Source organism: Poromitra crassiceps (genome assembly GCF_964638095.1).
Source record: "Poromitra crassiceps genome assembly, chromosome: 5".
Classification (NCBI taxonomy): domain Eukaryota; kingdom Metazoa; phylum Chordata; class Actinopteri; order Beryciformes; family Melamphaidae; genus Poromitra; species Poromitra crassiceps.
In genome coordinates this window covers 61,295,301-61,311,640 of record NC_139642.1, presented here as the reverse complement: position 1 = coordinate 61,311,640, position 16,340 = coordinate 61,295,301, and the positions used below count along the sequence as shown (strand labels likewise).

General features: G+C 43.5%; 1 protein-coding gene across 1 annotated transcript in view; it reads left to right on the top strand.

Annotated features, from left to right (window-relative positions):
• LOC310776667 (anoctamin-6-like) overlaps nucleotides 1-16,340 on the top strand; it is a gene marked incomplete at both ends in the record, with an annotated part of 81,794 nt that overhangs the window by 33,588 nt on the left and 31,866 nt on the right. Inside the window, 2 exons of the mRNA XM_083636830.1 lie at nucleotides 12,195-12,319; nucleotides 13,081-13,297. Of these exons, the coding sequence (XP_083492956.1) occupies nucleotides 12,195-12,319; nucleotides 13,081-13,297 (342 nt within the window). The remainder of the gene's footprint in view (nucleotides 1-12,194; nucleotides 12,320-13,080; nucleotides 13,298-16,340) is intronic.

Here is a 16,340-nt window from a genome sequence, read left to right as displayed (position 1 = left end):
GAAATTGTGGGAGTTATTACGCGCCAAAAAAGTGGCTGCTGCGCAGCAATGGGTCGTGGCTGGGCAAGTCTCAAGGCTTTGAGCTATTATGACATCACAATTGCTCGAGTGACATCAGTGATGGCATCACAATTGCTTGACTGACTGATGACATCACAAATACAACCTAATTGCCATAGGTAATTAAGGCAATTAGGCTATACACGGGGCCAGAATTCAACGTTTTGATGCACTGTGGGCTCAATTTTTGACCGATCGAAAATCTGTTTCGATTATTTTGTGTAGGACAGTCTAACGATGCAGATGCTTAAGTTTGGTGTCGTTTGAAGAAAAAATGTTGGGGGGAGTAGGGTTTAATTAGTTTTACAGTTTTTGCAGTTTTGCGGTCTTTAGACTTCATAATTGGCCATAGGTTGCATTGTACAAAAGTTTCTCCTCATTTGGGCGCACATTTCGGTGAAAGTTGCAAAGCCGTAGCACGTATGCCTGATTTTTTATGAATTTTTTAAGTTTTAAACTTTAGACGGTCGCTGTAGTGCCACCGTTAGGACTATTGGCCCCAAATTTGTCTCAAAGACGTTTGGCATGGGACTGGACCTTTGTGCAAAGTTTGGTTAGTTTTCATCCATGGGAAGTTGAACTTCCCGGGAGGAACAAAAATAATAAAGGCAAATACAATAAGTGGCCCTGCCGCTTCGCTGGCCTGGCCACTAATAAGGAGTTGACCTTTTAAATGCCCAATTAGAAGATGTATTCGTAATTCCATTTTTAAATTAAATGTTTAATCCACCTTATTTTTGGCGGCCATTTTTGCCTGATCTGCTGATGGGTGCTTCTTCCGGTGTGATCCTCCCAGCCTTGTTGCTGACAGCTTGACACCCGTCTGGGCGAACGGAGCAAATCACTATCAGGTCCAGCTTGGCAAAAATCTCGTCGATAAATATCCCTTTAAGAGCGCAGTGCATCATGTGTAATCGCCTGCTGTGGCTAATATTAACACTGTTTCCATACGGATCACCGGCGTTAGTTTGTTGTTTATAACGTGGCTATATTCATAACGTTTTCTATCTCGGATGCGTTATTTCGAATCGCACATAGGTTACGCCAAACCCCACATAGGTTACGCCTCGAATCCCACATAAGTTACGCTAAAACGCACATACTTTACGCCTTGAATCCCACATAGGTTACGCTAAAACCACCACCGCAAAGCGTGTGGGTTTCAGGACGAAACAGACTCGAGCCACTAACGTCATCTTAAGAGCACAATATTCCTGGAATGCAATGTCCTCTGCATTCTACATAAAATTAAGATATTACGGGTTGTTTTATTTTGTATGTTACATACTTATTGACCAAGTTATGTTCAATTCAGCCAGGGTACAAGAGACTGAGTGTAGGCAGCCATCTTTTCAAATCAAGTAGAATACATTAGGAAATGGCAAGCTGCAGCAATAGTCACGTTAAACCGGACCTTGTACCCACAATTATTTTTTACAGTGGGGCATTCAAAAATAAGGTGGATAGGTGATTTTGAAAATCCCTTTTCAAATTGAACTATTTATTGATGGATTAATACTTAATTTGTGAATTCGTTTTGGAATTACTTTGTATTTTTTATTATATATATGTGAGGCGACAGCGCTTACCACCGTGACCCCCTGAATTACTCTTTTTAAAAGGTACAATTAGATAATGATTAAGGAAACACTTCATTACATTCCAAATGACTCTTCTGGTCCTCCATAGGAATAGCTCGGCTTCCCGCACATGGACAAAGTTAGCCCGCGAGCCTTTCTGGAAGAAGACCTTTCTGTAAGAAAGCCACGCCTTAAACTAATTTCATTGGTCGCCGCAACTGCTTCTTCCTGAAAATGTGCGGCAACTGTGAAAAAATTAGGTTAGGATTATGGTGCGGGAATTTCAGCTCAGCTTGTAGCGTAGTGAGTTTAAGATGCTTGCCTTCCAATCCGTTAACTGGGGTTCAAGTCCTGGTCAAACCTTATGTAAACCCTGGTTAGGCTCTAATGCATACAGGTGAACTTCAATGACGAAGACAACAGTCAGTCTGGGTCAAAATGCCAATTACAGGCTATTTATTAAAATAAGGGTCAAAAGGTTAAGTTAATTTGTCTTGCTGCGGTGGCACGCCAGTCAGCAGGCTGATGCACTTGGAGTATACTATCAGTGAGAAACAAAAAGGTTACTTACACACAAAATAAACCCTCTTTATTTTCCCAAACACAAATCACCCAAACTATTACCAGTGCCACAGCAAACCTTAAATGATACCACCACAAATCAACAGGTTAAGTCCCACTGCACCAACCGCTCCCGTGGCTAGAGGCCACACCAACCGCAGCACTAGAAGAGATAAAAGAGTCAATACTACTGGTCCTGATCTGATCCAAACAAAACACTATGGAAGTAAACGGCTACCAGCACTTTGCCTGTGGATTAGACATCAAACATTAATGTAGGTCTTAATGAGGCAAATTAACATATTTATAGTAGAAAAGTATTATACCTTACCACTGCCATGAGGCTATGCCTGGACTCTTGACCCTTTATACAAGAAACAATTAAATGTAAGAAACAAAATGTTAGCAGACCCACAAAGTCATATTTACATAAAAACACCCATTTTTTGCACCCCTACATTACCCAACAATCAATTGAAGTAAAACACAGTTTCATATTAAAATGATTTGTTTGGCCTACCCAGAGGTGTGCACAGGTGTGGTTTGGATCATTGAGCTAAATAAAAATGGAGAGAGGATCTCCATCTCCTGCCTGTATGGTCTATTGAAGCCAAAATCTTGTCAGATCAAGAGAACCAGAGTCTACGCAGTAGCTCTGTTGAGTTAGAACCTCTGAGAGCTCCCCACCCCTCTGAACTTTCTTATGTAGAGCTGCTGTTTCTAGAATGCGCACAGTGCGTTGTGTATTTATATACAGTCTAGCTCTGTAAATATGACACTTTAAGTTGTAATATTTTTTGTCTCGCCAAAAGTAACCAGGAAGCAGGGTGCGAACTACGGGGGAGCTGGGGGGGCTTTGGCTCCCCTTAAAGGACATAGTAGACCCCCTGAAAACATGACTTGTGAAATTTTGGGGGGTCTCTAAATTATTGACTAATATATATTACCCCATGTGTTTTCTATTTCTTTTTCTGTACCTTCATAGTGAATAATGCGTAAAATTACGCTATTTTAATCGTATGATTCAGAGTGTGCTCAATCACTGTCAAATTCACTGTAAGCCCCTATACCGACATGCATGTTATTCTTATCATCACCACATCGAAGCGTGGCGGCGCAGGTGCAAATCAAACGTCACTCACGCGGGCAGGTCAGATTTAAAACAACAGCAAGATGTCAAAAAGAAAACAAGGCAGTTTGACAAACTTTACATTTCAGTCAGTTGAACAGCAACAAGTCGGTTCTACTTCAAACGCAGATGTGGAAAAAGTGACGACGACGTGAAGCTGGAATACCTCCGAGTCCTCCCGCATATGGATGACTGTTTGTGAGATGGAATGCGTCAGGAACTTCACAGTGAGTGGGACATGTGCGTTATGGAGTGGATAAAAGTGTTGGGCAGAGATATCATGTTCTTGTGGATGCAGTGTATATGGAGAGCAGTGCGCCCGTTTCGCCTTTCTGTGCTCTCTCACCCTCCCTCCCTCTCTGTGTGCGCACGTCCGGTTGCACCCAATCCCCCCCCCCCCCCCCCGGTGAAAAAGTCGGCTCCCCCGAAAGTCACAGTACAGTTCGCACACTGCCAGGAAGATTCCCACTATGAGATCAGTTTATCAAAATGACGCCTGTACGAAAATCTGATTTCCGTTGTCGGAGATTGAGTTGTATCAGTCAGACAAGTCAGACCTCCGGGCTGCTCTCAGCCCGTGCTCCGAGAGCAGCCCGGAAGAGGAGCCTCTCAGCCCGGAAGAGGAGCCAGGGCTGCTCTCAGCCTCTCACTGGGGGAAATTCTCAGATGAAATGATGTTTGCAGCTCTGTGTTGATGAACCTAATGTTTCCGTGCCATTTTGATTAACTTTATGATTTAATTCCTTTTGGAGCAAATGTTGGTTTAACAAATCTAACCGTGAGTCTACGTTGTTGTACCCCCCCCCCCCCGGTACAGTGTGGGTAGGGCAGCCAAACCTAACGTTAGCCCAGTGCGTGAGCCAGGCTGCCTGGTCTATTCTCGGACTCCGTATATCCCACTGAGCTATATCTTATTTATGCCAATGGTAAATCGTTACTAAGAGAGGAGCTTGTGAAGAACGAACATCCCCACAGTCAAAGCATTTCCCCGAGATGCATATAAAAACGTTTGTTGCTTTAATAGCCTACAAAAAATAAAACCTGTTTGTATGTGATGCTAACCCGTTATCGATGAGCTAATGGCTGGTGGTTGTGTACTAGGCCTCATCTTATACCCGGGACGGGAGTTAACGTTATAAAACACATTTCCTGTCAGTTGGACAACCTGGTCAGTTCTGAAAATGTCTATTATTGTGTTATTCCAGCTATCGTTATCGGTTGTTAAGTTATAGGAGAAGAAAAATCAGGCTAGCGCTAGCACAAGGCATCAGGGAAGAAACAGTGCCTCAAAGCCCAAGGACACTCAAGCCATAACAACCCTGATAGTAGGCGATTATACTGTGAAAAACATCAGGAGTTGGAGAAATTCCAAAACATACTGCTTCCCTCAAGACGCAATCTCTGACATAACAGGAAAAATTACAGAGCTACTAACATCTCACAAAGCTGTGACAAGGGTGATCCTGCACATTGGAAAAAATTTCATTTATAAGCAAGAATCAGAGAAACTTAAATCTGACTTTGCCAATCTGCTGAATATGCTAGCCTCTCTAAACATTGAGGCTTTTATCAGTGGCCCTTTACCATCTCAGGGCACGAACCGCTTCAGCAGACTACTAGGCCTAAGTTCATGGCTTTCCACCGCCTGCCCACTACATAAAGTAAACTTTATTGAGAATTTTAATTTGTTCTGGCAGCGTGAGCACCTCTTCACTGCGGACGGGCGCTATCTCAATAGTGCTGGCGAGGCTTTACTGAGTTCTAATCTACTATACACGGTGGACTATTACAAGGTCAAGATCCCTCTAAAGCCTCCCCAAGGCAGACAGCCTGACGCAGCGGCCACAGAGCTCTCCTCCAGCCCTGCTCCACCTGCAGCCACCGACCATGCTCAGATTGACGCAGCTTCCGGCCCAGCTGCCGACCCTGCCCAACTGACCAACGACGCCACACCTCCGGCTCTACAGGTCGACGCCCCACCTCCTGCCGCCGCCCCGGCCCAACTGACCAAAGACGCCCCACCTCCTGCCGCCGCCCCGGCCCAACTGTCCAACGCCACACATCCGGCAGCCGCTGTCCCGGCAGCCGCTGTCCCGGCTCTACAGGTCGTCGCCCCACCTTCTGCCGCCGCCCCGGCTCTACATTTCGACGCCGCGGCTCAACTGGACGACGCCACGCCTCCTGCAGCAGCTGTCCTGGCTCTACAGGTCGACGCCGCGGCTCAACTGGTCGACGCTCCACCAAACGACGACGACTTCATCTTCTCCCCTCCCCTCCTCTCTTCCACCCCCCCTTTCTCCTCCACCCCCCCCTTCCCCACTCTTTCCCCCTCCCCTCCACTCTCCCACCTCCCTCTTCTCGCCCCCCACCGCAGCTCAACGGCCTGATGACCCGGCGGAGAGCGATGCCCCCCCAGGTGTTTCCTTGGACCCGGCGGGGAGCGACGCCCCCCCAGCTGTTTCCTTGGAGACCTCATGCCATTCTCAGCTGGCATGAACAAGCTGATTGAGGAGGTTAATGTTAGTCTAGCTAGCCCGCTCCGCACCTCCAACAAACTGTTTGAGCGGGCTGACGCTGGACTAGCTAGCCTGCAGTGCACCCCTCCGCCTGGCCTAAAAGAACTGGCTAATCAGCCCTCTCCATCTGTCATGAACACACTGGCTGAACAGACTCACGCCAGAATAGCCAGCGCCCCCTGCTCCTCCCCACCCTCAACACCTCCTCCTCCTCGCCCCCCCCCATCCCAAAGACCCCCTCGCTTAAATGAGCTGGCTAATCAGCCCTCTCCATCCATGAACACACTGGCTAAACAGACTCATGCCAGCATAGCCAGCACCCCCTGCTCCTCCCCACCCCAAAGACCCCCTCGCTCCTCCCCACCGCCAAGACCTCCTTGTTCCGACCCCCCACCCTCAAAACCACCTCCCCCTCCCACCCGCTCACCTTTCCCTCAATCTCCCTGCCCGCCCCAAAGGGGAAAACTGAAAAAATCATTTCCTGCCCCAAAAACAAGGTCACAGAGCATCATCAAACGATCAAATGTCTAGCTATCCCCACCCTGATTAGCTACAGAACAAACAAAGATTATCTCTCAGCACGTCCTGTTCCAGGACCAAGCCTAGTATCTGTTCTCCAGGGACACTCTGAAAAGCATTTACAAAATCAACCCAGCAATGCAAGTATCAAGGCTGCACTGCTAAATATTAGGTCACTTGTAAGCAAGTCGCTTCTAATAAACGATCTGATTACGAGTCATAAACTGGACCTCATGTTCCTCACAGAGACATGGCTTGATCTAAACAACAGGGAATATGTTCTTAATGAGTCAGCCCCACCTAACTTTAACTACATTGACGCCCCCAGAGTCGGTAAGAAGGGGGGAGGAGTAGCTATTATTTTCTCTGATGTTTTTCAATGCAAGCAGGTATCGTTTGGCGACTTTTCATCGTTTGAATATCTGGCCGCTGTTCTGAAGTGCTCTCCCTCTATTTTACTACTGATTATATACAGACCACCTAAGTACTCTAGTAGTTTTTTTGATGAATTTTCAGAACTCCTTTCTATAATCTCCATAGAACATGACTGTTTAACTATTGCAGGAGATTTTAATATTCATATTGACAACCCCAATGATAATAATGCCAAAGAATTGAATAACCTCCTTGACACTTTTGACCTGTTACAACATGTCTCTGGGCCCACTCACAATCGAGGCCATACCCTAGATTTATTTATCACCAAGGGCTTTGAGTCATCGTTTCTTTCAGCTAGTGATGTTGCTCTGTCCGACCATCTCTGTATCTTTCTTGAACTCAAGATCACCCCTATCGCTCTTACTCGGTCAAAAACCATCAAAAAGCGTCACATCAACGAGAGCACTAGCACACGGTTCATGGAGGCTTTCTCGCTGGCCCCTTCCCTCTCCTCAGCCTCTGTCAATGATCTCCTAGATAACTTCAATTCTAAAACCCTAAAGGCTATTGATGCTGTAGCTCCCATTAGATCTAAACTAATCTCCGGTAAGAAAAAAGCACCATGGAGAAACGCTCCCTCTGTAAATAACAAAAAAAGAGATTGTAGGAAAGCCGAGCGCAAATGGCGGAAAACTAAACTTCACATCGATTATGACATCTATAAAAATAGTCTTCACTCCTACAACCAGGAACTAAAAAATTCCAGAAAATTCTTCTTCTCCGACATTATCAGCAAAAACACCAATGACGCTCGCACTCTTTTTGCCACTGTTGACAGGCTGACAAACCCCCCCCACAAATTGCCCCTGATCTTCTATCCAATGTCAAATGCAATGAATTTACGACCTTCTTTAGGGATAAAATTATAAATATCAGACTAACTATTTCCACATCAAGAACAAATGTGGCTCCGCCGCACCCACAGAATAGGTGCTTAATTAACATGACTCAGTTCAATGTCATTGACCACAAGAAACTAGAAGAAACGATAAGAGGCCTTAAATCCTCATCGTGTTGCCTAGACACCCTGCCAACAAGCTTTCTAAAAAATGTCTACAGTTGCCTGGCGACCGACATACTGAAGATAATTAATACCTCTCTTCTTACAGGCATTTTTCCAAAATCTCTAAAAACTGCAGTTGTTAAGCCCTTGCTAAAGAAGCGTAGCCTCGACCCCTCTATAATCAGCAATTACAGACCAATATCAAATCTTCCCTTTATTAGCAAAATACTCGAAAAAACTGTCTACCAACAACTCAATACCTTTCTATCCTCCAATGACCTCCTAGATCCCTTCCAATCAGGCTTCCAACCCCATCATAGCACCGAAACTGCGCTTATCAGAGTTATACATGACATCCGAATGAACACTGATTCAGGTAAAATCTCAATCTTAGTGTTACTAGACCTCAGCGCTGCCTTTGATACGGTTGACCACGAAATTCTATTGGACAGACTGGAAAACTGGGTCAGGCTTTCCGGCACGGTCCTAGAGTGGTTCAGATTTTATCTGCAAGACAGGAACTACTTTGTCTCCATTGGCAACTACACATCTGACCAAACCAAAATGACATGTGGGGTACCCCAAGGATCAATTTTAGGTCCTGTCCTGTTTAACCTTTATATGCTCTCTCTGGGCCTAATTATGCAAAAAAACAAAATAGCTTATCATAGCTATGCAGATGACACCCAACTCTACATAGCCCTCTCATCGGATGACTATGCCCCCATAGAGACACTGTGTCAGTGCCTTGCGCAAATTAATGATTGGATGTGCCAGAATTTTCTCCAACTTAATAAAGACAAAACAGAGATAATTGTCTTCGGCAAAAAAGAAGATAGGCTCAAAGTTACTGCTCACCTCGAATCCCTATCTTTGAAGCCAAAGGACCAGGTAAAAAATCTTGGCATTATTATTGACTCTGATCTAAATTTCAACTCCCACATCAAGCTTATAAGAAAATCTGCCTTCTATCATCTAAAAAATATAGCAAGGATTAGAGGCTGTGGGCCCTATTCTCCCACAAGCCTTCGGCGCTAAAACGGGCCTTAAACGCAAAAAAAACGTGCCTTGCGCCTGTTTTGGGACGATATCAATATGGCTTTACGCTGCCAAATGCGCTTTAGGCCGAATGGGCGTGGCGCAGTCCCAGAATGGGCCAAAGTGGGCGTGTCGGCCTTAAATACCGGCGTACTGCTATCTTCGCACCTGCCGTAAATTTAGCGCTTTGCGCCTTTGAAAACCAGGCCTATTCAGTGCGCCAGTGCACTTGTGCCTCTCCCCTGTCACCCTTCTCTGTCTCTCTCTGAAACCAGGCCTATTCAGTGCGCCAGTGCTCTTCTGCCTCTGAGTCACCCTTCTCTCTCTCTCTCTGACTCCCTCGCTCAAACAGACACAACACAACACATAGCAGCACCCAGCTTCCCATAGGAAATAGCAGTTGTAAGTTTACTGCCTGTGAATGTCCACTCCCAGCATGCAATTGGGTCCTCCATTTCGCTACTAAATAGCAACCAAATGAGCCGAAATAGATATAAAAGGTAGATCTAAAATAATGTGTAATGGTAAGACAACCTGCAATTGTAGAACATTTCAATATTGGACCAAATAAAACATCGAAATGAAACACCACCCTATGTGAAACATATATGTCCTCTTGAGCCTATATATACCCCTTGTGGGTTTAACGTGATTTAGATAAGTGACAGCGGAACGCGCTTCTGTGATGTGCTATACTGTGATGTCCGCTCCAATAACTTGGCCCTACTTGACATTTAGTTTTACAATAAAAACACATTTATGCAATGACTTTACATAAGGTAGGGTATATTTATGTGCATCATTCTACCTGCAGCAGGGGAGAGAAAACGATATCTTTCTGGACAAACTTTCACCAATCTAATAGGCTATATTTTTCTAGCTGATGCGTTTAGTACATTATTTTCACTTTGATCTTGCTATAGTGTAGCGTATTTACATGCTTGCAGTATTGAAACTGCAGTTAGATTGGTTTGAGAAGCATAATAATATGGAATAATAGCCTATAATGCAGACAGACAGACTGGATGAAGGGAGGGGGGGGGGGGGCAGAGCGTTTGGCTTTCGTCTGGTTTTGCGGGATCACTGGATTGGAGCTAAAAAGGCAAGCGTGCGATTCGTTTATTGCAGTTATCCAATGAGCATGACGGTGCATAATTTTACGCTTAAAAGGCGTGGTTGTAATGGTTGAGGCTGCGTCTAGCGCCAGCACGACGATATCAAGTGCGCTGGTCCACGCCCACTGATTTGAGCTGCGCCAGCCGCTCGGCCTAGAAACAGCGCCGATGCAACGATAGGGACCTATATGTCCAAACAAGATCTTGAAAAACTAATTCATGCTTTCATTTCTAGCAGGCTAGACTACTGCAACAGTATTTTCAATGGTCTTCCCAAAAAAGCTATTAAACAACTACAGCTCATTCAGAATGCGGCTGCTAGAGTTCTAACAAGAACCAAGAAAGCTGAACACATTACACCAGTTCTCAAATCCCTGCATTGGCTGCCAGTAAATCTTAGAATAGACTTTAAAATTCTGCTAATAGTTTACAAATCTCTCAACGGGTCAGGCCCACACTACATCTCTGAAATGCTTCTACACTATGAACCATCCAGATCCCTGAGATCTTCAGGCACTGGTCTACTAATTGTCCCGAGGACCAAATCAAAACATGGTGAAGCCGCGTTCTCCCACTATGCCTCTCATAACTGGAACAAACTCCCTGAACACATTAGATCTGCCCCTACTCTGCCTATTTTTAAATCCAAGCTAAAGACCTTTATGTTTACTCTTGCTTTTAACTGCTACTAAACTACTGCCTCTCTCGGCCTGTAATTTTAAAAAGATTTTCCTGTACATTTCCAACAAATGGACTGTACATGTAATAATAATACTGAAGAATGCCTTGTAACTTATTTAAAACAGAAATAATGTTTCATGTTTGTTAATTTGAGTATATATTTTAACTAAAACTGTCGGCTGTGTTTTTTATGTGTTTTTTATATGTGCATTGCTTTGCTGCTTGTTTTTTCGATTATTTTTTTGTAAAGCACCTTGAATTGCCTTTGTGTATGAAAGGTGCTATATAAATAAAATTTGACTTGACTTGACTTGACTTGATAGTAATATGAAAAACAGCCGACTAGCGCAAGCAGCTAACGCTAATGCTAGCCTGCATGTTAAAACCATTGTGTACCTATAACGTAGTAACTCATAAAACACATATTTTCTGAACTTACTTCAGTCCCCAACCAACATTAATTCCTTGCGCACCTTTCTCAAAACAATGTTATTTTTATTGCGGTCCATTGATGTCTGGTAGCCGTAGCCAGCACAGCCAACCCATGAGCCACCCGACCTCCAGGGAGCGTTAGATAACATGAAGCCGTGTGTCTTGTCTATGACGATAGATCTATAATGTGCAGAGCCTGTCCAGCCAATGACTGCTTGAGACTGGCTGCCACAGCTGTCAATCATCCATTTTTATCCCTTTTTATATGTCAAATAACTACTTAAAAACAAACTGATCAGAAAAATGACCACTTGCACCGGCATTAGCATGATAATGACTATCTAAAATGATACAAACCACCTTTGTAAAAAAATTATCTGACGTGTACTGTGATTATTTCGGTTGTGATTTTCCCATCCACTAACATGGGGAGGCGGGCCTTGTGACCTAATACTAGATTCAACCGCCAGAGCGGCGATCTAACATGCAGCGGCTTCACTGAACGGGACCAGGGCTGCAGGCTTCGTCTGGATCAGGAGGGAGCAGGCATGAAGCTGACACACCTGTGCTCCATGAGGCTCTTATTAGTTTGTGTAACTCACTCTTGATTGGCCAAGGGCTGTCATGGGTCCTAGTGTCCCCCTACTACACTTACATATTTTTAACAAGCATTTTTCTTATTTTACAACATTAGGGTTAGGCAAGTACAACAATGTGGTTATGGTTAGGGTTTGGTTATGGTCATGGGTAGATAAGAAAACCCTAATCTTAATTACATCTTTTTTTACTTGCCACACATCTTTTGCCATAGGTCTGTCATGCAAAATAGAAGAACTAAACAGATTTCCCACATTTGATTTTTTTTAAATGCCCTGGAAATTATTGAAAATGCCCCTGAAACATATTTCACAAGGGCAAAAAAAGAAAAAGAAAGTAAAAACAGTTCATTTCCTCTGGCGTAGTGATATAGAATTTCTGTAGGGCAAGCAGGGATGCTCACCCAGAAAGTGAGTCACCTCACGAATATTATGATATAGAACAATAGATTTCACTCTTCACAGTACATCAATGTTTAGGAAGAAACAAACCTTTCAAACAAAGCTTTCCATTTCCTGGATTCAGTGACTTTGTTCCTGGAGTTTTGGAAGCGCTACCAGGCGAGGCTGCAGTACGAGTGGGACACCATGGAGTACCAGGAGGATCAAGAGAATATCAATCCAGAATATGAAGCTGAGTGTAAGAAGAAGGTAAACAATACCACATCAGTAAATCACACACGGAGAGTGTGAATTACAGCATTGAGATGTTGCCAAAGCTTAGCCAAACTTTGCCACTCACAATTTGAGTTTTGTGATCATAGGAATTAGACCAAAACACCAAGGCGACGCAGTACAAGGGAGACACCATGGAGCAAAAGAATATCAATTCAGAAGCTGACAAGAAGGAAAACAATACCACATCGGTAAATCACACACGGAAAGCGTGAATTACAGCATTGAGATGTTGCCAAAGCTTAGCCAAACTTTGCCACTCACAATTTGAGTTTTTGTGATCATAGGATTTAGACCAAAACAGCAAAGACAAACGTTTGTAAATGTGTTGTAAAATTTGAATATGCATTCAAACAGGTTTTCAAATTTTTCTTTAAAAAGTTCACTTTTTGGAGATGATATAATATATCATACAGTCAGTTTCAAGGCTTGCCATGTAATTCACTATTTTATATTTGTTTGTTGTTTAGAAGCCAGAACGCATGCCGTATACAGCCTGTGGACAATGTGTTCGAGTGGCCATAGCAATGGGGGGAGTCTTTTTCTGGGTAATTCTGCTCCTTTTGTTTAGTTTGACTTAAATCTATATATTATTATTACTGCTCTTGTGCATTCAGCATGTTTGCCCCATCTAAAAAGTAACAAATGCATTACATCTTTATTTCAACCAGTTCCTCAACTTCTGTTTGCTCTGCAAGACATGACAAGAATCACAAAATGTTTCTCTTCTTCTTTAGCTCCTGCTGATCCTGGCATCGATTGTGGGCGTCATTGTGTACAGGCTGGCTGTGTTCTTTGTCTTCTCCTCCAAACTGCGAGGCCAGCATGGGCTTCTGCAGGAGTATGTGACCCCACAGATGGCCACCGCTGTCAGCGCTTCCTTCATCAACTTCATCATCATCATAGGCCTCAACATCCTCTACGAGAAGGTTGCTATCTGGATCACCGACTACGGTGAGGCTTCTGAATCCAAATCCAAATTTTGAATTACATTTGGTGCAGAACAAAATAAACAAGTTCACATCACAAGGACAGAAAACAATTCTAAATACTTTGTTGGCACTTTTTTTGCCATTGAAGTCACTAAGAGCTTAAAACCTGTTCCTACCTACCAAAAAGACAAATTGTGATGGAAGATGGTCTGTGTCCTGAGTCGGACACTATTGGCATTTTTCCATAAAAAAGCACAGCTTGCCGCTGCTGCCTAGTGTGGCTAGGATGTATTTATGTTTCCATTATCCTGCTTGAAGGTGTGTCTTTAATGACGCGCTTGTCTTGAGTCGCAAAGCAGCGGCAGTGTGATCCTCGCAACTGTGCTGTGTTGGAGGAAGCATGGTGCTAGTCTACGGCTCCCCCCAGATCAGCAGAGGGTGGAGCAGCGACCGGGCAGCAGGGGGGAATTGGCCAAGTACAATTGGGGAGCAAATGGGGGTAAAACAAATCAGAAACAATAATAAAATATAGCCGCAAGCGGCAATACCAGGGGTTCTAGCCTGATGATGTCCCAATGCCTATGACTCACTGATGACATTACTCACTGATTACAGCACAATGATGTCACAATGTCTATGATATCATCAGTGACAATTGCTTGAGTGTAACCACAAAACACAATTGCTCGAGTGACATCACTGATGGCATTGTGACATCATCAGTGTCCATTCAAGATTCAAGATTCAAGTTTATTATTTGTCCCAGAAGGGCAATTTGTGTGCAAGCAGATGTAAAAAACATAGCGAATACATGGAAAACCAAAACATAGACAAAGTAAAACAACATGGAGCATATGCAGCAGTTTTACAACAGAAATGGATCAAGTAAACACAGAAATAGTAAAAGTAATTGTCACACATCAAAAGAATCCGTACACTGTACTTAAAAGTAGTAAAAGACACGTACAATGTACTTAAAAAGTAGTAAAAGACACGTACATGAACTTAGAAGTAATAAAAGTCAGGGACTAATTGAGCTCGCATGGATAGGTAGGTAAAGTAAATAAAATATATCTCGAATATAAATTATATTACTAGCAGCAAACGTTACCTACCTAAAAGAAACTAGAACGACCGCAACGCGGACTTATGCCTCCGCCATTAGTTCATTCTTGAGTCCAAATCGCCATTAGAGGCAAATTTGCTGAAATTCCGTCAAGGCGTTACTCAGATATGGCGTCCAGCTATGACCGTCCAGCTCAAAGCAAGAATTCTAAAAATAGTCCACACAGCCTTGAAAGTGATTGGAAAGAATGAATCAGCGACGCTACAGTCCATCTTTGAGAAAAAGGTGATCAGCCTGGCTCACAAAGTCCTGAATGACCCTTCTCACATTTTATTTTCGGAATATGAGCTGCTACCATCCGGGAGAAGATTCAGAGCAAGCAAACACAGGAGCAATCGCTATAAGCTCTCCTTTCTCCCCACCTCAATTGCACTGTTGAACAAACAGCCTGCTCTCCCCCCGGGTGTAGCACTCCAGTTAGGTTAGGTAGGTAGTCCGGTAGAAGCGATATTTATAGTCAGGTTTGTTTGGTTATGTTTTTTACCGCTTTTTCCTTGGTCTTATTCTCTAACCTCTTAATCCCATTCTTATTGGTTTATTCTTTTATTCTTTTATTCTTTTATCAAATCCGCTGCCGATTTTGATTTGTTTTAATTTTAATTGATTTGATTAGATTTTAATTTGATTTCTATTTGTATGATTTTTATGGTATTATGGTTTTATTGCTTATTTTATTCTTCCCTTATTAACTGGTTTGATGATTTAAACACACTATGCAATAGGGCATGTGCAATCTTCGAAATAGTGCAATCTTGTGTCTAGCTGGCACTCTTTCTGTGGTGAAGTGCAATGCTGTGACTGTGACCGTGTTTGTTTTGTTACTGTGTCTGTAACACCGATGTTGGTACTAGCACTTTTTGCCCAAGACAAATTTCCCTCCAGGGACAATAAAGTTTATCTCTCATCTCTCTCGTTAACAAAGCTTGAAAATGGCCTTTGAGAGGTCACAGTGACCTTGACCTTTGACCTTTGAGCACCAAAATGGAATCAGATCATGGTTGAGCCTAAGTGAATGTTTAAGGCAAATCTGATGCAATTTCGTCAAGTTGTTCCTGAGATATGGCGTTAACAAGTTTGGAAATGGCGTTTGAGAGGTCACAGTGACCTTGACCTTGGACCACCAAAATGTAATCAGATGATCCTTGAGCCTAAGTGAATGTTTAAGGCGAATCAGATGAAAATTCGGTCAAGGCGTTCCTCAGATATCGCGTTAACAAGCTTGAAAATGGCGTTTGAGAGGTGAGAGTGACCTTGACCTTTGACCTTTGAGCACCAAAATCTAATGAGATCATCCTTGGGCCTAAGTGAATGTTTAAGGCGAATCTGATGCAATTTCGTCAAGGTGTTCCTCAGATATCGCGTTAACAAACTTGAAAATGGCATTCGAGAGGTCACAGTGACCTTGACCTTTGACCTTTGACCTTTGACCATCAAAATGTAATCAGATCCTCCTTGGGCCTAAGTGAATGTTTAAGGCGAATCTGATGAAATGTGGTCAAGTTGTTCCTCAGATATCGCGTTAACAAGCTTGAAAATGGCATTCGAGAGGTCACAGTGATCTTGACCTTTGACCTTTGACCTTGGACCATCAAAATGTAATCAGATCCTCCTTGGGCCTAAGTGAATGTTTAAGGCGAATCTGATGAAATTTCGTCAAGTTGTTCCTCAGATATCGCGTTAACAAGCTTGAAAATGGCGTTCGAGAGGTCACAGTGACCTTGACCTTTGACCTTGGACCACCAAAATGTAATCAGATCCTCCTTGGGCCTAAGTGAATGTTTAAAGCGAATCTGATGAAATTTCGTCAAGTTGTTCCTCAGATATCGCGTTAACAAGCTTGAAAATGGCGTTCGAGAGGTCACAGTGACCTTGACCTTTGACCTTGGACCACCAAAATGTAATCAGATCATCCTTGGGCCTAAGTGAATGTTTAAGGCGA